Below are 25,372 nucleotides of genomic sequence, written 5' to 3'. Positions count from 1 at the left end.
ACCTACTACCAAGCAGATTAGTTCAATTTAAGATAATACTTTCATTATCTTAAATAATGATATCTGAAATAAGCTCTTATGCTTTCTTATATTTAAGAGAGAAAAGGGATATAATAGTTCTAACTAGGAGCTAATAGCATGGAGAAGTTCTTAAAGCAGGTGTTTTAATATGTCTTAAATGTATATATAATATCACATTCTCAAATCTAATTATAAACACATTTCAAAGTCAAAAATAAATCCTTTTAAAAATTGACATTTTTCCCTCCATAACTGTGAGCTATGATTTTTGTCTCCTCTAAAAAGCATTTTAATAGTCTATTCTGCTATTCTTTTTAACTTAAGTGTTTTGTAAGTCTTATTAATGTAAGTTTTATTCATAAACAATTGGGTCTTATGATACTAATCATTTTGCCAATGATCCACTCTAGAAAAAGGAATAAAACTGGAGTCTCAGGTAAACAGAAAAAATTATATTTATAAGAATTTAATCTTTTCTTTTCTGAATCCTTAGAAAAACTGCTAATTATCTCCTCCATTCTTATTCTCATTGAGACCACCCATTATAGAGAGATCTAATGCACACACTTCTTTTTATAAATTATAAATAACATCCAAGCTACATGAACAAAGTATGAAGTTTGAGTAGATGTATATATTATCCCAGGAAAGTGACAATTTAATGATTACAAAGTCAACATGTATGATAAGACATAAATGATAAAAGCAGTTTATTTATTCGACAATCATTTAATGGGAATCTGTTGCGTATATAGAGCACTTGCCAGCTGTATGAATGATGCAAACAGTAAACACAAAACAATACAAGTCAATGTTGGGTGTTCAAAAAATTACATAAATCAGGAGCCATGGGAGTTTAAAGGAAAAATAGATTACTTCTATATGGGATAAATAAAGTTTGCAGCATTTACTCAATTTTTATATTTCAAACCAGTATTTCAGGGATCATCTAGGAAAAGAGATAAATAGGCCAGAAAACTTTTTGTCAGAGCTATATAACCCAGAGCCACTGCTCCACAGTGGTCACTCACTTAGCCCAGGCGAACCAAAATCCCTAAGCACACAGCCAGCCAAATCAGGAGGGCTTGGATCTGGCCCTTTTGATTGCTCCTATGGAATGAAGGTAATTCCCACTTTGGGCTCTGTGACACTTCTGCCCTCTACTAACCCCTATGAGTCAAGCCATCTGTATTGAGCTGGTTATGCAATAACCATTTTGACTGAAATGCCCAGGATTACCTGGGCCTGGAAAATAGCATAATTAAGTGGATTATTATTATTAGAGGGTTATTATGTGTTGTGCTTGGACAGAGAACTTAGCAAAACTATGATAGTTAGGATTCATTCAGATTTACCATTTTTTGTCAGCCAAACTTAGTTACTTAAAAGAGATACCAATTTTTAAAATGTTAATGGGCCGGGTGTGGTGGCTCATGCCTATAATCCTAGCACTCTGGGAGGCTGAGGCAGGTGGATCACTCAAGGTCAGGAGTTCAAAACCAGCCTGAGCAAGAGTGAGACCCCCGTCTCTACTAAAAAATAGCAATTAATTGGCCAACTAAAAATACATAGAAAAAATTAGCTGGGCATGGTGCCGCGTGCCTGTAGTCCCAGCTACTCTGGAGGCTGAGGCAGTAGGATCGCTTGAGCCCAGGAGTTTGCTGTGAGCTAGGTTGATGCCACGGCACTCTAGCCCGGGTAACAGAGTGAGACTCTGACTCAAAAAAAAAAAATGTTAAGGGAAAATTACAGATGCATTGCTGGTAGTCATCAAGATGTTGAGTAGATCTTAATAGTGTCAGATAATGGAATGTTAAAGTAAAATAGTCTTTCTAATTTATACATCAAATAATTTATATAAGCAAGTAAAATATAAGATTCCTTTTGTCTTTACCTTTATGCTTCCTATGTATTAAAGAAGACTGGCAAATAAGCTTATGATACATTAAGACTGATTATTGTATAGTTGAATTCCTTGGGATTTAGGTAATTAAATTCTTATATTGTCAAACAAAAAAAGATTCAGTGACAAATCCATATAAATGCAATACCATATGTAATTTTTAATAGCCATAAAAGCACCATCATATAGGACACTTAAAATAATACTTCACAGAGCATTAGAAAGAAGCTGTTGGCTAACAAGAAGAAATAGAGCATACACCCTACATGGTCTTATCTATCATGGTCTCACACCAAATTAATCTAATTCCAACCTGTTGAGATTTAATTTGGATTCATAAATTTGGTATCAGTGTAAGAGGGACATTCTGGAGTTGTAGTAGAGCTCTATTGTCTTAAATAATGCCACATAAAACATCAACTGCTCATTTTGTAATGAGCATGGCTTTTACATATCCCTGTATGACCTGTATCTGGGGGTACTTAATTCCTTGCACTCCCAAACATTTAGCTGCCAACTAATTAAACAACGTGTTTATAGACATAATTTTAGAAGTCACTTAATTATTCCTCTTACAAATTGGTGTTTTATGAAGGAAGGCTTATTTTATTTACACAATTAGCACAACAGCCAAAATTTATTCAGGTTTAATCCTGTTGAATAAAGTGGCAGTTAAAATACAAAGTATGACTTTAAATAATGACACTGATTTTCCCCAGTAACTTGAGTAGCTATTAAGGATTCCACAAATACTTTTAACAGTGATACATTCATTCAGATAAAGGAATGATTTCCCAATGTGTCTACTTTGAAGGACAATGTTCCCTTAGATGTATACTTTCTAGCATATTAGTTTTAAAGGAAAATCAGTGTCATCATTAAGAGTCACACATCTTACATTTTTGGATACATAGATTATCAAAGTAGCAATGGCACTAAAACTTCCTGCCATCCACATCTCCTCCCCCACTTTTCCAACTTTCCTGATGGAGATAAATTTCCTGAAAAAATAGATTGTTTCAGAGAAAGTGGTACTGAAGCTTATATATAATATAAACATCTGATTTCATTTATGAACCTACATAATTGATTATGTTCTTGAGTATGTTCTTAGGTTTTGCTTTCAAATTAATTCTTTCTCTAGAGAAAGAGACTGTTTAATCAAATCTGCAGAATTCCCAGTATCAGACCATGCGTATAGGAGCACTTTAACAAATGCTTGTTGAAGATAATGAATATAATGACTTCTGCTCAGAAACTTTTGAGTTCAACTATGTACACTGGAATTATAGCTCTGACTAAAACAGAACAAGGAATAAATACCAAAAATTGAAGTAAAAACTGACTTAGGAAAATTTTGAATGGCTGTAAAATAGGCCTCTAATATCCATGGTGGTAACCACCCCTTCTGTTGAAAGAGCTCTCATTTGTGAAGCCGCCATGAGCCCTCCGGTTTGGAAACTCAGAATAGGTATTCCAGTATCCTGCATTGTTGGAAGGCAATGCATTATTCCTGTCCTGGTTCCTGTTCATTCTGCTTGGTTTTTCTGCATGAAGCACACTGTGAAAGGTAACATCATGTTCATACCGTTCTTTCATTCGAAGTATTTTTTCTCTTGGAACTCCATGAATGTTTCTTCTACATGGAAAAAAATGCAAATAGTTATTTAAGGCAGGATATCAAAATGAGTTACTTGCATTTTATAAGTCCTGTATTACTGCGTAAATACTGCAGTCCCCATTCTCAAAAGTTAACTCTGGCAAAAGCATGTCTTGCTGTGTGGTCCTCTTTCAGGCTCTGCTCCTCATGCTGTCCTGCACACCCCCCATCACCCTGAGGCTAGCAAGGAGCTGAAGCTTCAGAAAGGCTTTGTTTCTGGTAATCTCAATTGTATGCTTCAAGACATAAAAGATAATCATATATCTGCCTGTTGATGACATGCATTTGTCATCTATTTATGTCAATCAATCCTTGATGTACTTTTAAGAGATGCTTATTAAAACAGTCTTAAATTCTAGTATGCACAAGAATCAACTGGGGATATATTAATAGTTAGAAATGGAATTACCAGAGATTCCAGCTACAAAATGGGGTCCATGAACTAGGATTTTAACCACCACCTGAGACCATTCTGATGGAAGTGGTCCATAGACCAACTCTGAAAATACAATCTGCTTTTAACCATAGAATGAACCAGCTTTACTCCTAACAAGTAAATTCTGATCTTACTGATTACATGAAGTTATTGACATTATTAAATAACGCAGAGAATATCAGAACCCATGCATTCAATCAATAAGTTAGTATTATTGGACACTCAATGCTTTATAAATTAGAAGCAGCATCTAGACCATAAATGAACTACAGATTGCTCAACATCTAAAGATCTTATTTAGCATAAATGCAAAAACACCATTGACATGTGCAATCCCATGCAGAGGAAAGTGCTTTTAAATGTACATTAATGAAGAAGCATTTTAGCAGAATGTTAAATGCATCCTTTTAAAGGACCAAGACCAAGCCAAGATTTAGCATTTAGCATTATATTAGAAAACTGACCCAAAACTAAAGTCTTCACATTAATAATTCCAAAGTTATCAATTTCCAAGAATTACCATTTTTGGCCTGAAAACTACCATGTCCATTTCCAGCCTGAAAAGATTCTTTTGTTCGTTCTGAAATACCTGAAAATAGCAGGATACATAATGAGAAACTAGAAAAACAAAGAAGTACCTTGCTAACTCTTGAACGTTGAATTTCCAGCGAGTGTCAGGTTCTCGGAATATAACTTCATAGTTATTTTCAAGTGCCTGATTTTTCAAAAGTACATAAAACATTGAAGACATAGTATGTATGTTTGGGAATGTTTATGCTGCCATTTAACATTTACTACAAATCTTTTCTAAAATTTATTTTGTTTTACCAGTAATCCAATGCCTTAATTTATCATAATAACTTTAGTTGGTTCATTCCCATACTTAGCCATTCTCAGATGATATTATAAGTCCCAATGATAAACTTTAGTCAGTTTTATCTAGTATGTAGGAAAATTGTAAAGGTTCTTTGTTTTGGGCATCTTTAAAAATAGATGACTGAACTAGTTTAAAAGGTTCTGAACACAGGTGTGAGCAATGAACTCTGGCTTTTCAGAGTCATGTAATATGATTCTATTGATGTACTTCTGTCAAATGCCTTGTCCTATTCTTGATGCCTTGCTTTAGAAGGTGAGTGCTATAGGAATGGAGCTCACAAAATAAAAGTGATTTCCCCTTTTACATAATCTTCACTTCAAAATGTAGCTGTCCCTGCTATGCAATACTGTTTGGTTCAAGGCCCAGTGCCCCATTTCCTTGGGTTTAGAAAACTATTACAATTCCATATAAACATCCAAATATTCTTTGCATTCATAAATTGACTACTACCTTATCTAAAGTGAACTTTCTAATATCACTATTGTTTATTGTATTACAAAATACAGATTGGAAAGACCTAAGTAAAAAGATTTCTTCTCCATTCTTTAGATGGGCACTTCTAATTAGGGAAGGATTCAAATAGCATAACTAGGGGCCAGGTGTGGTGGCTCACGCCTCTAATCCTAGCACTCTGGGAAGCCAAGGCAGGAGTTCAAGACCAGCCTGAGCAAGGGTGTGGTGGCATGCATCTGTAGTCCCACCTACTCAGGAGCCTGAGGCAGAAGGATCACTTGAGCCCAGGAGTTGAAGGTTGCTGTGAGCTAGGCTGATGCCACTGTGCTCTAGCCAGGGTGACAGAGTAAGACTCTGTCTTAAAAAAAAAAAAAAAAAATAGCATAACCGGAAAACATCTAATCTCTAAGTCTAATTAATAGCTGTGGATGGCTAAAAAAGATTATACATATCTAGAAAATAAAAAGTAAAATGACTTCCCCTAAGCTACTCCCAGTTAATCCCTAACTCTTGGTTTTGAGTTGTGCCTTAATTCACTCAACTATTCATATTTCTGTTCATTTCTTGCCATAGCAGACTATCGACATGAACTGAATGAAGTAACCGCAAAATTGTTGCTCATTCTTTCCTACATTTACCAAAGTCCAACAACCTCATTGTTAGAGAAAAGCACACCTGTAGGTATGCTGTTTTGCCCAAACAGTAAGAAGAAATCTAAAAACATGAGCCCAGCTTGGGAGATAGTCACTTCACAATTAACCAGGTGGGGATTCAGGGTGACACTCGGTGTCTATGTCCTGCCCCACCAGTGTGGTTCTGGATTCTTCTCCTTTCTGTACCCAATAGGGAATGAAAACATTATCACAAGAGATGAAATATGTCTGAAAAAAGATCAGATAGACTTGAAAATTAGAGACTAATGTGTACATTGTTCATCTTATTCTGACAATGGAGAGGTGAGTTGTATGTGTATTTATATTTCTATTCTATCTCAGAAGGCTTACAGTGTTAATCCTAAATCTATTTTTAAACTAAAAAATTCCATTGCCCTGGAACTAACAGGTAGCAACAGTGCACAGGGCTGAAATCCCTGGTCACCAAAGAGCTGTCCTGACATAGGCTGTCACTCTACTAGTAGTGTCATCTAGTCCAACATCTCTCTAGATTTCAGTGGGTGTTCCTCTGTATGCCTCCCCTTCGGAAAATAGTGAAGACATAAAACTATCAAGAATTCAGATCAAGGACTATTTAAAAACTCTACCCTGAGGTGAGATTAGCATCTCAGCAAATTTCAGCCATTGAACAGCAGAGAAACACTAAAATAAAACCTCTTTACCTGCTCCCTGGGAGAACTACTGTTAGTTAATATGAAATCATGGAAGATCAGAAAAAGAGGAAAGAACAAATGATTCAATTTTCTTACAAAATGTCCATAACTGAAAATTCAGAATGATACTTCTTCCTACCATGACTGCATAGGGCTTCATTTCCCAGGCGTGGAGGTTGGTATTATCAATAATAATGGGGGATATGCCATTCCTCATTGCTTTTCTTGCTGCAACACAATGTTACATAACAGTGAACAACATGCAACAATCAGAGAGAAGGGTGAGGTAATCCATATTTGTCATTTTTATTACAGGATGTCCTCATTACACAACTTCAGTGCCACTTATTTCAGAACCCATTATCAATAATTTTCTTTTTCCTGGAATCTAAGAAGGTTATGGTCTGGCATTCTGTTTGGGGGGGAAAATGGCAGAACTTTTGGTTAAGCTCCTTCCATAAAGCTTATTCATTCTGCAGCAGCTACAATCTATGTACACAATAGGGTTTCCCAGGAGTTTGGAAAGGAATTTGTCACCTCTTTTTTGATTCCATTCATGAGCTTCCTCCAGGAAGTCAGGATTGAACTCATAGGCACCATCTTCCCTGAAGAAAAAATCATCCGTGCTGAAAATCAGGGCTCTGGGAAAGTCATGTTGCAATTGCCTGGAAAGTGGAGAAATGAAAGAGATTTTTTTTTATTATATGCATAGTCCAGTAGAAACAATTTCCTTCCATCTCTAGCATTTAGCAGTTTATAATTCTGAGACCACCAGGTTTTGGGTTATTGAAATTCAATTTTAAAAGAGATGCTTATTATGTCTAGAAGGCGCCACTCCCTGACAGGAGGCAGGAGAGGGCTGAAAGGCGGCTCTGTGTGTTGCCAACCCTTGAACCTAGGAGGTGCTAGTCACTGCCACTGACTTCTGCAGCGACCAAGACTGACTCAAGTTGGGGGCCTGGTGACTGTCTTCCCTCTTGGGCACCAGTCCCCATGCCATTCCTCTCGGAGGCACCAGTGCCCTCCCGAGACTTGCGCGAGGGTGCCAGGCCTCCATGCTGCAGCTCTTCCCTCGGCCCCTAAACTCTTACATGGCCTGGGTCCCATTTCCTTGGAGCTCTGTTCTCTAAAAGGACCCAACTGAGAAACTAGTTGAAATATGGATAAAGACAATGTGTGTGTGCTGTCCTATTAGGTGACATATTTACAGTTTAACAATTACCTAAACCAAATGGGAAAAAGAGCACAGCAGGAGAAGGAAAGAGGTAGACCCAATTCTCCCCTTACCTTCCTAAACCGCTAGCACTCTGGGTCTAAATATGAAAATATCACAGAAAAAAAAGCCATCATGTAGTTTTTAAACTCCCCTTTTAAAGCAAAAACGAAACAAACAAAAAAAAGTGTGTTGAGATCTATACAAAATAACTTCAAAGAAAAGATGTTTCCATTTGAAATCCTTACTTGGACTATTTTTTGGCAGAAAGTGGACATTATGCTCAGTAGTAGCTGGGGCCACCTCTGAGCCTCCTTTGCTCATCTGTAACAATTGAGCATAGCGTCGCCCATCTTGTAAGGTGATGACGAAGATCTAATAATGTGGGAAAACAGTGAGCACAACACGGAACACAGTGTATGTTTCTTTCCTTTTTTCCCACACAGCACTCACCAGCCTAACTGAACTTCAAAACAAATGCAACCAGCAAATAGAAAATATAGTCACATGGGTCACACTCAGAGGATATTTAAGACTTGGAGAAAAGAAGGTTGGAGAGTGACAAGTGCAAAAAATGCAAAGAGAAAGCAAAGCTATTCAACTTCTTTTTGTTGTTCTTCTTCATCGAGAATTATCTTCAATCAGGAAGGAACAGAATAAGCACCAGCACTGGAGCCACAGACAAGAGAGCACCTAAGTTGCTCGGGCAGACTTGGGTTCAGTCCTCCACTGACTCCGGTTATGTGACCCCCATTTCCCTAAGCTTCTGTTTCCTTAACTATGAGACACATAATCCTACCTATTAAACTGAGCTTCTAGTAAGACTCAAACGAGGTAAGGCATGGGGGAATGTTGTGCACCCTGTAAGACACTTTACAAATGTGAGGCACTGTTATTTTGTTAATAATATCAATAAGACCAAATTTACCAGCCCAGACTGTTGATATGTCGTAATAATAAAATACACTGGAGTTTATTTAATGTAATCTTTGCGGTATTGCAGTAAATAAGGGAGAGATGAAAGACAAAAATAAAGCAAATTTTTTTTATTTTTTTAAGTGATTAAATATACATTCCAGAAATGGTAAATATCTGTCAAATTCTTGAGAAGGCTTGATAGCATTTAGAAAAAAGGCAGCATAGATAGATAGCTGAAAAAGTAATTACAAATAATACATTTTCTTCTTCAGTGGACTATAGTGATAAACAGGAAAATTCATTGGCCATATCTTAATTTAAACAGGAAGTTGGGCCAGCCACAGTGGCTCACCCCTGTAATCCTAGCACTCTGGAAGGCCAAGGAGGGAAGATCGTTTGAGTGCAGGAGTTCGAGACCAGCCTGAGCAAGAGCAAGATCCCGTCTCTACTATAAGTAGAAAGAAATTAATTGGACAATTAAAAATATATAGAAAAAATTAGCTGGGCATGGTGGCACATGCCTGTAGTTCCAGCTACCTGGAGGCTGAGGCAGGAGGATCGCTTGAGCCCAGGAGTTTGAGGTTGCTGTGAGCTAGGCTGACATCATGGCACTCTAGCCCAGGCAATTATCTCAAAAAGAAAAAAAAAAAAAAAAAAAAAACCAAGAATCTGACAGTCTTTCTTAATAGCTTTGTGGGAAAATGAAGGCCAGAAGGTAATATATTTCAATACCCAAAGAATATTTGTTAATCATCAAACCCATTAGATATTTATTGAGCATTTAACATGTGCCAAGTGCAATGTGAAGTGTTAAGGTACAAAATAAAGTAAGTAGCTGCTTTCAAGGAATTCACAGCCTAACCAAGGAGCCAGCCCCCTGGCCCCGCTAGGGTAGCCCACAGCTGCATGGAGGAAGCATCAAGAGAACTTCGGAACAACCAGTGCTGCCAGGGAAGGCATGGAAAGGAGAGAACATTTGACTTGGACCTTGAGGGATGAGAAAACTGTTGCCTCTTGGGGGAGAGGCTAAGAGCATGGAAGGTAAGAGAAGGAGGAAGTGAATGCTTGAGGGCTTGTTAGGATCCAGGGACTTCAGGGAAAAACAAGAACAAAGACACTGGGTTTAAAAGGAGCAAATTGTCTTTGAAACACTGTTTCCCATTCTGAGTGCCACACAATTTAGAGAGAAACTTGGCACGCTGGAATATGTCCACAGAAGAGCATGGAAACCACATCAGAGGAGCAAAGATCACCAAAGAAATGTGGGATGCTCATGGTGAGAGAGCAGAAGACACACGTGATAGGACACCGGTGATGGTTACCCTCAGGTATCGGAAGAGGGAGTGGACGTATTTTGCAGGTCAGCAGTGTGGGCTGGGCTCAGGTGGGCAGATCTGCAGGCCTGGCAAGGGGTTACCCGCGTGCGGCTGTGTACACGGGTGGGGACAGAGCAGTCTGAGCAGGCCTGCTTCGCTCTCTCTGGCTCCCGCTCCATCCACGCGCCCTTGCACCCTCAAAGAGCCCGACCCCGGCCTCTTCCCAGGCGCAGTATTTCAAGGGGCAAGAGATGCAGCTGCTTGCTAGGCTTCCACCACATTGTTGGGCAAAGGAAGTCACTGTGCTGGCCCACGTTGCAGGGGTGGGATGGCTTCTTGCTGGAAGGGGAGCATAGAAAATGCGGCCACTTAACTGCAGATACAGAAAGTGGCACAAAGGAAGAGAGAAGAATAAAGAGGATTTGATGAAACAAATGCTTCCATATGAATGTCGATTATTTTAGTTTAAAGATAGATAAACTGAAAAGTCCAAATCATAGATCCAAACTTTAACCTCCAATGCAAATAATTATTATAAAGACACCTGAGGGGGAAAAAGTCGAAGGGTAACACCAGATGCATTTTTAGGCATATTTTATATTTGTGAACACTGTACAGTTTTAAAATTATTTTCGGAGGTTAAATAATAGCATATAATGTACTTCCCTTATCTCGTGTGTACTAAGTTAAGCAACTATGATAACTGGTTCCAAATTTTTGTTTTTCTTTTTGGTCCCAGATTTGATAGCCCTTTGAAATCTGGTTTCATTTGTTTTTCTGTGAAGTCTGCTATTGTAGATTTGGTTTTGTTTTTTAAATATTTTCAGAGTTGAAGTTTCCTTTTCATATATATATATATATCCTTGTCTACTCTTGTTCTCCTCTTTATGGCTTATGTTACTGATTAGACATTAATACTCTTATTTCCTTCAAAAGACTTAAGGCATGAGTGTCTAACTCATATGTTATTTGAATCCTACTCCTTAAATGTACATTAATGAAGAAAATAAAACATATAACAACTTCCCTTTTTGACTGCAAAATTTTACCTTCGAATAAAAGTTAAGTTGTTCAGGACCACGACAGGAAAGACCACCTTCTCATCCTTTCCATCCTTTCAGAGTCATACCTCTGACTGTGGGTTCTACAGTCCTAACTAACTAGCAAAAGTAAGAGTGTTTTCCACCTTCAAGGCGCTAATGGATTTTTTTTTTTTTTTTTTTTTTTTTTTTTTTGTGTCTGGATCTTCCTGAATGACCGTTCCTTCAAAAACTTGTTTTCTTTTTACCTAAACATTAAATTAGCACTGGCAGCCATAGTAGCACATTGAATATGCAGGACAATAAAAACTCTACTAGCTAAATAAAGAACTGATTACATAGACAACCTTGAGAGTCTCAAACTTAAGTGTAAGCAATAAATACCATTCCATCAGCTTCAGAAGTGATGAGGAAAATGCCCCAGCTCTATCTTTCTTTATGGTGGTCAGGAGCCTCAAGCATTAAGGAAATTGAGAGAATGAAAATAAAAGAAAAGGGAAAAAATAGAAAGACAATTACTTCCACATAACCTTCACCTTCCCCACTTCCCCCTCGAATTCACTTAAAATCACTACTATGAGAGAAACTCAGTACTAATTTTCATTTCACAACTTATTCTTTTGTGTAATTCTTTATTTAATAATAACCATAGAGAGATATTTAGATAACTATTCAGCCAGTCACTCACTCACAGAGAAAGTCCAACACTGCTATGTCATTTTAACTTGATCCTCAACTTTTTATTAGGGAAATTTTCAAACATGGAAAAGTAAATAGAATAATGGCATCAATCCTCATGTACCCATAACCAATTATCATATGGCCATCTTGTTTCATCTACTTCATATTTCATTTCACCAAATATCTCATCAGTGTTCACATTTCCCTGGTTGTCTTATAAATGTTTTCCTACAGTTGGTTTGTTTGAATCAAAGGCCACACAAGATCCACATAGTGTATTTGGTGCCATGTCCCTTAACTCTCATTTATTCTATAGTTTTCTCTCTCCTTTTTTATTTCCATCTCAACTTTTCTTCCACAACCTTTTAATTAGAAAATATACAAACCTAGAGAAATGAACTAAAAAACAGTATAATAAACACTGCTTACCCTTCATCTAGTCACCAGATGCTCACATTTCTCATTTATGTCTCTCACATATATATTTTTGAGGAACCCATATGAAAATAAGTTGCAGACATCATGACACATCACTTCTAAATTCTTTGTCAAATATCTCTTAAGAATAAGAACAATCTCCTGCATACCATGAATTCCATTATCACATCTAAAAAATTAACACTAATTTATAATATGAGTGTTTTAAAATTTATAAATGTCCCTGCTAATCCCCAAAATATCTTTCGTAGGTTTCAAGTACTGCATTTGGTTATTATGTTATTATTATTCTCAGTGTCCTTAAATCTAGAACTGTCCTCATGCCCTTTTTGTTTCTCTAGTTGGCTTGAGAATGCCCCATATTCTGGATTTGTCTGGTTGTTTCCTTGTGATTAAATCTAAACATTTTTTGGAAGGAAAATAGAGGTAACATTTGTGTACTTCTGATTGCACGTAACAACAGTTTGTCCCATCATGCTGTTTGATCACTTGGCTAAAAGGTGGTGTCAGCAGACCTCTCTATTGGAAAGGTACATTGCTTCCTTTGTAATATTAAGTAATGTGTGGGGGTGAAACTGGGAGCCATGGAGAGGGCCTGTTCTCCAACGACCTTTCCCTCAACGATCTTTACATATATTTCTCTGATCACTGCCTGAATCAATGACTACGTTGAGAATCACAGAACTTTTATTTTCTCATTCTATAATTTCCTCTATATTTACTAGGTGACATTGCCTTGTAAAGAAGAGGTTTCTATCCCTCCTTTTTAAATCCTTATCATTGTTATTCTTTATGATGTTCACATTGTTCCAAATTTAGCCAGTAGGTATCTCTTCAAGCTGGCTCCTGTGTCTGTCTACACAAACTCTAAGAATATTGTTTTTCCTTTCTGATTAGCAAAGAAATAGATATTCATTGCAGAAAATTTTGAAACAAAAAAGTGGATCAAAGAGGGGAGGTTCCTATATTCCCCATCTAAAAATAATTATTAACATTTGCTCTTCTTTTCAGGATTGAGATATAGATATATATGCACATAGATATATATGATTTCTTTTTAGCACATCTGTTGTTACATAAAAACAGAGACATAATGTAGAGTATACCAAATTTCCACCAAATTTTTTTCATAGCAAATCACTTCCCACCTCATGAAATATTCTTCTATGACATAATTTTTAATGATAGGGCATACTTAAACTTATTCATATGGATATACCATAATTTACCTAACCAATGCTCTATGTATGGTTAGGCATTTAGTTTGTCCCCAGCATCTTTGATTACCAGCAAGATTAAATATTTTTTCTTATGTGTGTCGATCATTTAGAGATATTCTTTTGTGAACTGCATTTTCATGTCCTTTGTCTGGTTAATAAGCCCTCCTTATTGGGAGGTTTATCTTTCTTATTGAATATCTATTTCCCAATTACATTCAGTAATTGCTTTTTAATTTTGTTTATAATAATCTCTACATATAAAAGTCTAAATTTTAAAAAGCTTTGTCTAGTCACATGTATTTATCTTTTATTTTTTAATTTATGCCTTTGATAGTACATCTAGAACAGTCTTTCCCACCCCAGGATTATGTAAATATGTCTGTGTCCTATTACATTTTCTTCCTCCATCCATCTAAAATTTTATGTTGGTCTGTGGCGTTAAGGATCTAACTTGATTTTTTTTCCACACAGTAACCTGGTTATCCCAAAACCATTGACTGAATAATTCATCCATTCCTCATTGTTTTGAAATACTTTTTATTACATACTAACTGATTACATATGGCTGGGCACTGTTACTGGACTTTCTGTTTTGTTCCATTAAGCTTGATGTGCAAGTTCTTTATTATTTTCTGTTCTACTATTTTCTTATTTTCTTGATTATATTTTGTAGTTGAGAATCCTCCCTTTATAAAATTTATACTTTTAAATTATTTTCTCATCTAATTTTTGTTGGAGAGACATTTCTGAACAATATATATATAAAAAAAAAGATATACCTTTCTTGTTGTCTTTGATCCCTGTCATGGCAGGCTAAAGTTGATCCAATAAATTTTCTTTTTTTATAAGAGTGCTAAGCACTGAATAAAGAGATTGACTATATTACCTCACCTTAACCTTTATAATAATTTATATAATATTTATAATTAAGTATAATAAGGAAACTAGAGCTTCAAGAGCTAAAATAACTGGCTTAGGTTTACAGAGCTTGGCTGTGGTACTGCCAGAATTTCACCCCAGGCTATACAGAGTCAAGGCATGAGGTGTTGCATATTGTGTAAGCGCCTGTGAATCTGAGAAAGCCTTTCTGTTGTCTTCGCATATTACCAACTAGGCTGGATGAGAATTACTGGATTACAATCTTTTTCAAATACAGGTTTCAGTTAGCAGTGAGTTGACCTGCATTGAGCAGAAACCCCAGATAACAATGGCTTAAATAAAATTAAGATTTCAATATCTTGTGTATAAAAAAATCCAGAGGTAGAATCCAGGGCTCCTAACCCAACGCCATGATTGACATGGACCCAAAGTCTATGATCTTTCTTAAGCACGCGGCTTCCATTCTTGAGGGCGCCTTCTGGTGGGCACAGGTAGCATTGCAGCGCTAGCCTACACATCTATATTCCACACAGCAGGAAGAGGCCAGGGAGCCTTGAACACTGTAGTGGGCACATTGCCATGCCCAACAAAATAGGGTTGCTAAAGAAGAAAAGGCAGTTAATTAACAGCTTTTGGAACAGTCTTACCAGGATATGTCTAGGAATTAATTTATTTTTTATCACTGCTGAGTCCTCAAATCAAAAATATGTTCTATTATATCTATAATTGTTGCTTTGGTTATATTTATTCTGGTTATATTTGGTTATGTTTATTTTCACATTTGTCTTCTGCATAACTGTTTGATTTTCTGCATGGTGATTCTTTATAACTCTATCTCTAATAGACTTTAAAATTCCAACATTTACTTTACCTTTAAAAATATATATCTCAATTAGCTCCTTAATTTTCTGCTCCTTAGTCTTATTTATTTTACATCCTTCATATTTCAGACTCCTTTTCACCATTTTCTTTTATCCTTCATATCAGAGAGAGGAATTTTTGAAAAAAAATGTAAATATAAAGACAATGGGAATAATATAACAAACGCCTATATCCCCACTGCCTGGAGCTCATAATCATTAACATTTTTTCACATTTGTTTTGTTGGCTTAAAATTCAACGGCCTCCCCCTACCTTAACTCTGGCAACCCAAACACCTTTACTAGGCTTCTCTGTCCCCTTGTCCACAGCACTTGTTACCTCCTAACATAACATACAATAACCTTGTATTTTATATCCATTTCTCTACCTCTGGCACACAAGGTCCACAAGGGCAGGATCTTTGTTTTGTTCACTGATGATTCCCAAGTACCTAGAACACTGCCTGGAACATAGTAGACACTCAGTAAATATTTATTGAATTAAAAAATGAAGGAGCAATACATGTTTTTAGATCTATTCATGTTGACATATAGACTTAGTCCATTCCTTGTAACTGCTACCTAGCACTCCATTACCAGCTACCAGCTAACATTTACTAAGTGCTTATTGTGTGCCAAGCACTATTCTAACGGCTTTCTCATATAATGCTCAAAAAGACCTCGGAAATAAGCACTGTCATTAAGCCCCATGTTACAGATGAAGAAATTAAGACCACTGAGTGGTACGGATGGATGGAAACCTAGGCTTCTGGCCCCAGAGCCCCACATCAACTGCTACGCTTGAGCACGATAAAATAAACAGACATCTCTAGTGACATTTAGGTTGTTTGCAATTTTCCCTCTCATGAACAAGTTTCAGTGGGCTTCATTATGCCTATCTCTTGTGCGTTTGTGGACATTTCCTGGGGATACTGATATCAAGTGGAATAGCCTCGGGATACTTTGTTTTTCTAGAGGACAGAGAGATGCTGTCTAAAATGGCCTCCTTTCCTTCAGAAAATATTTTTCTGTGATAGAATTTGTGTTCCATGAAGGCAGGGATTTTCTCTCTTGTCTGCTGCTCTATTCTAAGACTCTAGAAGAATGCCAGACATGGAGGACGCTCAATAACTATTTGGCGAATGTATGAATGGCTCTTGCATGTAATGCTTTCTCGCCCTAATTAATGCAAACTCTTTTATAGGGGAGAATTTCTATTTACTCATCTTTGTACAGTGAGAATTTTACCCAAACCTGAAATTTATCCCCTAAAGGAGACTGGGGGAAAGGATTCTTCTTGGATCCCAGCACTTCCTCTGGATGCTATTGGAATTCTCCTCCAGGACTTTAAACTGGGAGGTAGAAAACAGGTTCCATGGCCCAGCAGCCTGAGGCCAGGGAGGGAGCCAAGGCTATCGATGACGTGGGCAGTCTCCCCTGAGCCCTGACCTTCGTGGTGCTGCCAACCACCTCGCCAGGGCTGAGCCCTGCCCTTGGAGAGTCAGACCTCAATCACTGCCACCCTCAGTGTCACCAAGCCACAAGTGGCTAAGGGGGCGCCAGTAAAGAGTTCCCGATCTGTCCCACTCACTCTTGCCTTTACCCCTCCCATGCCACCAAAGTAGGTCATGTTTCTAAGATCCAAAGCCAGACTCCCAGATGGCCCTCATTCTCATTTGTCAGTGCGGTCCCGCTTACTCCGTCAGGCAGAAATTCCTTTCAGCACCTTGCACGTGAACAGCGCCCTCTGTCGACTGTCGCAACGGTGCGGGGTTTCCCCTGTGTCTGCGTTCTGTTGGTCAATTCATCATGCTCAGATGAAGGAACCAGGCCTACCCACCTCAGCACTAACTTTTTTTTTTAGCTATCTTTTCCCAAAATGTTGTAGATTAGTTACAGATAACAGAAGAGGCTATAGCCGTACAGGAAAACTGTCACTTTGGGCACTCTCTTGACTGCTGCTTAAATGGGAAAGCAGCTGCATCTTTGATCCTAAATTTTAAATTCCTTTTTAGTGTAACTGTTAGGTGAAGGAGCTGACACATCAAACATTTCACATGGAATCGTCATCTTGTGTACTGAATTGGAGAGAACTGTGGAATGAGTGGCTCTATTCCTTCCTTTTCTCCGCGTTTTTCTCATCTGTTCTCCACTTCCCATTCATTCTTCCACATTTCTCTTTATGCGGATAATCTCCTCTTTGGTCTTGTTCTTTACTCAAGAGCCATGCTGACATCTAAGCTTCCTCCTCTTAGGAGGCTTCTCACATTGCCTTTCATTAACAAATCCATTCATCAACTGATCAGTGAATGCCTATTGTGTCCCAGGCCTTCTTTTAGGAGCTGGACAGAATAAAGCTCCTGAGCTCATGGAACTTATGTCATATCTCATGGCTTATGTTCTAGTAAAAGAAATGGATAACAAACAAAAGTTTATGTCAGCTGGTGCCAATGCCAAGAAAAAAAGAAAGCCAAGGTGCAGAGGAAAGAATGGTGAGAGGCGCTACCGCAGGTGGAGAAAGCCCCCGCAGACCCTCTCCTTCGATATACCCTTAAAACACGTGGGAAGAGAATGTGGAAAGATCCTAGCTATACAATCCTACTTCAACAGGACTCCTTAATGACTGTGAAAGTGGCGGATGTGTGTTTCTCCACTGCATCCTGGTAATATAAGACCACTCAGCTTACTATGAAATCTTCTGGGTCTCAGAATCGAATGCGGGATTCTCCAATCCTAATGTCCTCAACTATGAGATAAAAATGACATCCTAGGATCATTGTGAAGATCCAATAAGCCAGGGTCTGTAAAGGGCCAGGCACAGTCAGCACTCAGTAAGCACATCCTTGTTTTTCTTTCTCCATTTCTCCCTTCCCCTTTTCCAGTCTCTTACCTTGATTAAAAACAGATAGCCTTCTCCCCAAGCCATACACATGATCCGACAGAGAGCCTTATGAAGGAACAATTAGAAATTAGACTCATTTTTCTTTATTATACTACTTCCTCAATCCCAGAGGGCCTATATATCTTTAGATAACTTCAAGCAATAAAAAAATAATTTCTTATTGGGTTTATCTAGTCTGAATGGCCCTATTATACAAAGAAGGGCTCACTGAAATGCCAAGAAGGAACTAAGGCATTGCGCTAAGTTAGAGATATCCTCCCAGGGGAGCAGATGAGGAAGAGACTTTAGACACCCTTGGCAGTTGGGAGTTGACAGCAAACATCTCTCTCCAACTCATCATAATCAGAATAAATATGAATACTTATTTAAAAATCTAAATCTCTTCTCTTCCCATTGCCCTCAATGGACCACATAATAAATTTCCTGGTAATATTTTTTATACTAGGAAAAACATACCATTAATATTAACAAATAACGATAAAATGTAGCTTCCTTGCCCTGAGAGCTGAAATCCAGGTTAACATAGCCCCCTTACTAGGGCCTTTAAGTGTTTTTCATTACACAACAGATTAAAACCAACCTCATTACCCTTTGACCAAGTAACTCCCCCTACCCTCTTCCTTTGGGCTTGAAGAAAAAGCTCTGGATGAGAAATAAGGAGACTCCATCCCCATGACCTCGATCAAGATGTTTAACTTCTCAGAGCTTAGTGTCTTGGGTTTGGACTAGATGAACTCTTAAGGGAATCTCTATACATCTCTTGAGCTTTGCCCATGAAAGTATTCTTCTTCCATTTTTTCATCCATTTCTACCTCCCCTCAAATCATAACCCACCCCTGCAATGTTCAATTGCCCCAATTCAGCAGGGTCTTCTTCCATTGTTCCAGGAATATGGGGAGGTGAATCTCCCGTACAGTTGGGCAACCTTTTCTCACACAACCTTTCCAATAAATGATTACAAACACACACTGTATATTCCCACTCTTTGTTAAACATATATAGCATTTCCAGTTTTTATGCATCCCAACCTTGCAAAGAGGTTGCAAGGACTCTCAGCAGTGGGGAGAGAAGATTTAGGACATACCTTAGGAAAATCATGAAAAATATGAAAAGCTAGGAGTCATTTTCCAAGTAGACCTATGGGACTAAAAGATGTCACCTGTCTGATTCTCTATTGTGATAGTCACAGAGTTGGAATACTGCAAATTTTCTACTTTGACCTTGCTTTTGTTAATAAAGTCCTGGCCCCATAAATAAAAACATCAAGGTTCAGGCCTGCTGGCCAGCACTGCAGAGTATGCTCTGGGGTCCAACTACTCACTACTGAGCCAACCAGCCCCCCATTCTCACTGATTCCCACATCCCACTATTTATTTGGCTATAAAGTATACCCTTCTCCCCATCTGTCTTACCATCGCATCACATTAGGAAAGCATCCTTTCACTTTCTCGGAAGGCTCTAGTACCAAGAAATAATGAAAAGGTATTTCTCTTGATGGAAAATTCCATGTTATCCAGAGATATGAGTAAGGAGGAAAGACAGCTGTCAGAAAGCATCCTTTGAGCCTAACTGAATCCATGTTACAAACCATTTGTAATGGTGCCAAAAGAAACCAGAACATTGCGAATGATGCAACATGTACTGGAGCCTGGTCCCCAGACTTTGTTTTGATTGATATGTAAAGATTCAAAAAAATTCTGAGGAAATGACATAAGGTTGACAACTTTTAATTTTTCAAATAAGGCCATTTTTAAAAAAAGAAAGGCTACAGTCTACTATTGCCATTTCATTTCATTTGAAAAGGACGTTTTAGTGGCATACCCATACAATGGGATAATCCATTCAGCCACAAAAGTGATGAAGTTCTGTCACATGCTACAACATGGATGAACTTTGAAAACATTAAGCTAAAGTGAAACTAGCCAGATACAAAAGGACAAATGCTGTATGATCCACTTACATGATGGCATGTAGAGTAGGCAAATACACAGACAGAAAGTAGCTCAAAGGTTACAAGGGGGTAGGGAGAGGAAGGAATGGGAGTTATTGCTTAATGGACACAGTCTCTGTTTGGGGTAATAAAAAATTTTTGAAGTAGTGGTGGTGGTTGCACAACAATGCCACTGATTTGTACACTTAAAAATACATCTTAACACACACACACACATACACACAGTGGAAAGTACAGAGGTTTGTCCACAGATGCTTTGAGGTAGGAGGAAAGGACTGGTGTGGATCCACGTGGGTTTGTCAGTTCAGCTCTGGAAACAAGAGTTCTGGCTCATCTGCAGAGAGTGAAAGGGTCTTGGGATTGGAATCCCATTTCTTCTGACAAGAGCTCTCTGTTCAGTTTTTAACGTCCTGGCTCTGGGTGCACCCAGCCAGTACCCTCACTGCAAAGAAGCCTCCACTTCGGTCAAAACCAGAACACCTAGCTCCTTCCCACGTGAGGAGTGTTGCTATCCCTTCTCTGCCCGGCCACATCCTCCCCGTCTTCAAGGCCAGCCCAAGATCCACCTCCACATTGGGGACAGTCTCCCCCCCTAATGAGCCTGCATTTTCCTCACTGCCTCCCCTGGCCTTCAACAGCACCAGCAGGTGAGCGGCTGCTCCCACTGGCCCTTACTTACCCACAGCAGGGCGCGGATTACTGCTTCCTACGCGTCATCTTGTGGAGGCGCCTTCTCTTAGCCTTATTTGGTATCTGCCTCACCAAGCAAGTGCCTGCAGTCTCATGAGTGCCCAGTGGCCATCGTTATTGTTGATTAGTAACTAATCATTAACAATAGTTGGTATTTATGTAGAAGGCGCATTCCACAGTGTTTCACATACATAGTGGTAGGTTACTGTTTACCATAGTAGCTGAAATCCTACCAGTAAACTTATTAATGGAATATTAGATCCATTTTAAAGAAAAAGAACCTGAGGTGTTAAAGATCTAAGTGACCTATGCTAGTTCATATGCTAATTAATAAAATTAATCAAAATTAATAAAATAAGTCACTAGTATATGTCCAACTGAGAATTAACCCAGGAATTTCAGCAGAATAGAGCATGGAAAAATAAATAAATAAATAAGAGAACCCAGGAAAGACTTTTGTACATAAAATGACAGTTAGTTATGTAATAAAAGCTTTGTCACACAAACTTGGTCTTTCTAGCCAAGCCATTTAACAAAACATTTTACTTAATAGTGCCTTTATTTTCACCTTTAAAAAGTGAACAAGTAATATGTATTTGTTGTAGAAAAATTAGACAATAAATCAAAGGGGAAAATTCATAATCCCACTATGTAAAGTCAACAACTATAGATATCTATCTTCTCATATATTTTTCTTAGAATATATGTAGACCCTTTCTGTGAACAGAAAATGGGATGTATGTATGTTATCTTTGTAACAGACTTTTTAACTTAATGGGGGCTGAACATATTTGCATGTCAAGTCTCTATCTGTGTTCCCATTAATGACTGCATGACTTATAAGCCAAACCTCAACTTTTGTGTAATTAAGTTGCTCGCATTTTTTCTGTCATACAAAAAACTGTGAACATTCCTCTATCTTCATGCACTTGTCCAGTTATTTCCTCAGGATGAATTCCTGGACATACATCATACATGTCAATGGTAAGAACCTATTTTTAAATGTTTTCTTTTAAATAAAATAGAGGTGGTAAAGCAGATTTAGGGAGCACACTAATTTTTTAGTACCCTGATATGCTTCAAAATTTTTAAACCAGGTAAGATTCCAACTTCTTTTTAATAAAGTCAAAGAATTTAAATAGTTGTTTTCCACATTTTAGCCACTTCAAACTATGAAAAACATAGATAGGTGAGAAGTATAGAAATCTAACATTGATTTGGAAGACAAGACATATCCTAATTTCAAAAAAGTTTTATTAGTTCTTTAATCAAATGAGAAGTAAAGGTTAAGCAGAAAAAGATGAACCCACATTTGTAAAAAGCGATTTCCTCCAATTTTCAAAGAAAAACTTTTTTATTAGTCTGATTTAAGAAATACATGTTCATCATAGAAAATTTGGAAAATACATATAATAGAGAAAACGTGAACTTCCCAGAATCCAACAATACACAAATAACCTTACAGTTTTACTGTTTTCTATACACGTGTATTTTTAAGCAATCCGCCATTCTTCTACTCCCCCGCCACACCCCCCAAAAAGTGGGGAAGGCAGCTCCTGAGGGCCACACCTGAGACTTGCTCCCCACCATTCTGTCCCCACTGCGGCCGCTGCTGGGCTGTGGCCCTCTCCTTGCTGACTTCCCAGACTTATACAGATGCGCAGCCCGCCCACAGCATGCCAAGGCTCCTCAGCTCCCAGAACGCCAGTGCCTGGCCAAACAGAGCTCAAAGCCAGCTGCCGCCTTCACTCCACAGCCGGCTTCTCCCGGTAACACTGAACATTTCTCTCAGCTCGTCAACAGCTTAAGCAGTGGCTAATACCTCTTAAAATGTATATAGCACATTAAAGTTTAAAAAGTCCCCTCCCACACGTTTAATCTTCACAACAACCCTCTCTGGCAGACAGGGCAGACATTCCCATTTAAGGAGAGGACATCGAGGCACAGAGGGGTTGAGTGAAGAGCAAAACTGGTGAGGGGTTGAGTTTGGATGTGGAGCCATACATTGACACCAAGCTCAGAGCTCTTTGCCTAGCTGTTATTAGCAAACTATTTTTAAGTCTGACAAGTGGAAATTAAGAGTCAGAACGATCTTCAATAAATCCTCTAATCTCCTCTCAGTAGACACATATTTAAGGAACATAAAGCCCAGAGAAGCTAGGTGATTGCACAAAGTCACCAGCTAGTTAGTGATGAAGTAGATCTAAAGGCACAATCTTCAGACTCCCAGGACAGTGCTCACTCCAGTCGTCCCTAGAGATGTCCTGTAATAAGCTGGTCTCTCATCCGGTGTCTTCTGCTTAGCCAAATGTCAGTCAGGAATTAAAATCCTAAAAGTGTAGAATGTTAGAGCCAGAAGGGACCTCAAAAGACCACCCAGGCAACCCCCTGGCTTTACAGAAGAGGAATGTGAGTCCAAACCCCTGACGTTCCCAGTGACACATCTTCCACCCGTCATATTACCTCCCTTCCCAGTACAGTCAGAAACAAAATCTGGCCAAAGATGTTTACATCCTCCTTTGACACTCAGTGTGTGCTAGGCCACAGATCAATCGCAAAGCAAAAGTGAAATTAAACAGGGTTTGACATTCAGAAAATACTTGGTTGGTAACAGACGTACCACCATGACTGTATCACAAAATAACCACGTTCTGCTGGGTCGAAGGTTCCCCATCTACCGCTGTCCCCACCTCCCCAGTGAGCCAGAGAGGGACTACTGAAACGTGTCTGGGGCTTAGCAAAGGGCACCCATGGCCCTCCAGCTCTGTAATCCGTGGGAATGTAGCAATATTCTTTGGCCAAAGGCTCCTACTCCACAAATCAAGCAGGAATCCTAATTAAAACTGGCAGCACCTCACCAGGGCTGTCACAGTTCCCTGACACCCAAAGGAGTCAGCCCCTCCTCCTAAGGACACTATCTGGGCACCATCGAAATCGGCAGGTGACTGTGTGCCACCTTGATTCGTCAGCAGTTCCAAAGTCCCAAGGCTAGCCGCAGCTCTCCAGGGAGAGGGAAAGCGCTTGACGGCAAGGGACCGCTTCCTCTGCTGAACAGCCACTGCGTGCCAGACACCGTGCTTGGCAGGAGAAAGGGCCCCTACGTTCAAGAAACTTACAAAACGATAAGGAGAAGCAAAAACATGTGCAAAACTAAGCGCAGTCAGACGTGTAAACAGGAAGCCAAGGAGTCCAGAAGAGGAGCATCTCCTGGCGGGGAGGGGTAGTTGCCCAGGCTTAAAAGGCTAGTAGACGCAGGCGGGCAAAGCGAGGCGGCAGGGCAAGCCAGGCAGGCGGGCCGGCGGCGGCCGCGGCAGGGAGAGAAACAGCTTGGTTTACAGAAGAGAAACAGTTCGCCGTTGCTGGAACCTCCAGTGCAAGGCGGGGAGTGGTGGGAGTTCAGGCTGGAGCGGTGGGCCTAGCAAGGTGGCAGCAGGCAGCCAGCCCGCGTAATTCCCGCTGGCTCGGTACGCGGTGCGGGGGCCGCTTACGCAATGCAACTCGCAAGTAAACGAATTTGGGCGCCCATGGCGAGGCTGTGTCAATGACGGTCTGTGGTGGCGCCGCCAGCCCCCCTCCCCGTGCACCTGTGCGCCTTCGCAGCTGCCAACGCAATCGCGGGCTGCCGAATCCGCCAGATTTTCAAAGCGGGCCGCAAGCCCCGGGCCACGGCCGCTGCCGCCCGGGCCCCCAGCCCCGGACCCCGGTCTGTGCGCTCCACTCAACGCGCCTGTTGACGCGCCGTGGCGGCTGCCTGCGCGCGAGCGGCCGGCCCGGCGGTTTTCTCTGCAGTTGCCACCGGGTTTTCCCGAAGAAGAGTCCCTGCGGGCCTCCCCGACCCGGGGCTGGGGGCGGCGAAGGCTGCCTGGCCGGCTGGCGCTAGGCCGGGCACGGCGGCGGGGAGGCGGCGGGTGCCACGCGGGGCTCGCGCTAGGCGCAGCGCCGAATCCTGCTCCCGGCAGCGCGGCGGGACACAGACGCGACGAGCCCTCCTCTCCGCGCCCGCGGCCGGGGGCGCCAGGGGTGGCGGCGGCCCCGGGGCGGCGGCCGGGGCTCCGCGCGCTGCCAGGCTCGGGCCGGGGCCGGGGCCGGGCGGGCGCCCGCGGCGGGCGCGAGTGGCGCCGGGAGCGGCTCCGGGCAGGGGCGCGTTCGGCCCGGGCGCTTGGTGGCCCCGGGCCCGCGCGCCGGCGCCCAGGCCGCTGTCATTACCTGGCCAACGTGGTTTTCCCGGAGCCCGGGAGGCCTCGCAGGAGGTAGAGGTGTTTCCTAAAGCTCTGGCGGCGCGGAGGTGTCCCCCGCGGGGGCGGCGGCCGAGGCGGCTGCTGCTGCTGCTGCTGCTGGAGGCTCAGCCTCCCAAAGGATTCGAGAAAACTGTCCTCCATGGGGAGGGGGCTGGCTGCGAGAGCCCTGGGTTCCCTTTCCTGAAGTCACGGTCGTGGCCAAAGCTGTTGTTTTTGTGACTCTCCGGCCATGTGATAGATGGAGGGGCGGGCGCTCGCAGCCCAGCCCCTCCTCCCCGCCCGCCCGACCGCGCCGCGGGGGAGGGGGCTCCCTACCTGGAAAGCTGGGGACGCTGGGAAACTGACAGCC

The 25,372-nt window shown here is 40.6% G+C and overlaps 1 protein-coding gene and 1 non-coding gene across 5 annotated transcripts; both read right to left on the bottom strand.

Moving 5' to 3' along the window:
- Nucleotides 1-702: 702 nt before the first annotated feature.
- Nucleotides 703-25,340, bottom strand: N4BP2L1 (NEDD4 binding protein 2 like 1). Of its 4 annotated transcripts, none has more exons than XM_012752145.3 (5): nucleotides 24,992-25,327; nucleotides 7,215-7,342; nucleotides 6,817-6,905; nucleotides 4,659-4,735; nucleotides 703-3,563 (listed from the first exon to the last, which is right to left on the bottom strand). In XM_012752145.3, the coding sequence occupies exons 1-5, from the start codon at nucleotides 25,162-25,164 to the stop codon at nucleotides 3,305-3,307; spliced, it is 726 nt and encodes a 241-aa protein (XP_012607599.1). In that variant the 5' UTR covers nucleotides 25,165-25,327; the 3' UTR covers nucleotides 703-3,304. The 4 variants fall into 4 exon arrangements, with proteins under 4 accessions (XP_012607599.1, XP_012607600.1, XP_012607603.1 ...); XM_012752146.3 differs by lacking the exon at nucleotides 24,992-25,327 and adding an exon at nucleotides 11,549-19,821; XM_012752149.3 differs by lacking the exon at nucleotides 4,659-4,735 and adding an exon at nucleotides 4,541-4,609 and having other exon boundaries at nucleotides 3,387-3,563; nucleotides 24,992-25,332.
- On the bottom strand, nucleotides 17,105-17,238 carry LOC142875317 (small nucleolar RNA SNORA16B/SNORA16A family). The gene has a single exon (XR_012922707.1). It is a non-coding gene; the product is annotated as a small nucleolar RNA SNORA16B/SNORA16A family (small nucleolar RNA).
- Nucleotides 25,341-25,372: the final 32 nt, after the last annotated feature.

This window comes from Microcebus murinus, chromosome 13, assembly GCF_040939455.1.
Source record: "Microcebus murinus isolate Inina chromosome 13, M.murinus_Inina_mat1.0, whole genome shotgun sequence".
NCBI classification, from domain to species: domain Eukaryota; kingdom Metazoa; phylum Chordata; class Mammalia; order Primates; family Cheirogaleidae; genus Microcebus; species Microcebus murinus.
This window is presented reverse-complemented; position numbering and strand designations above follow the sequence as displayed.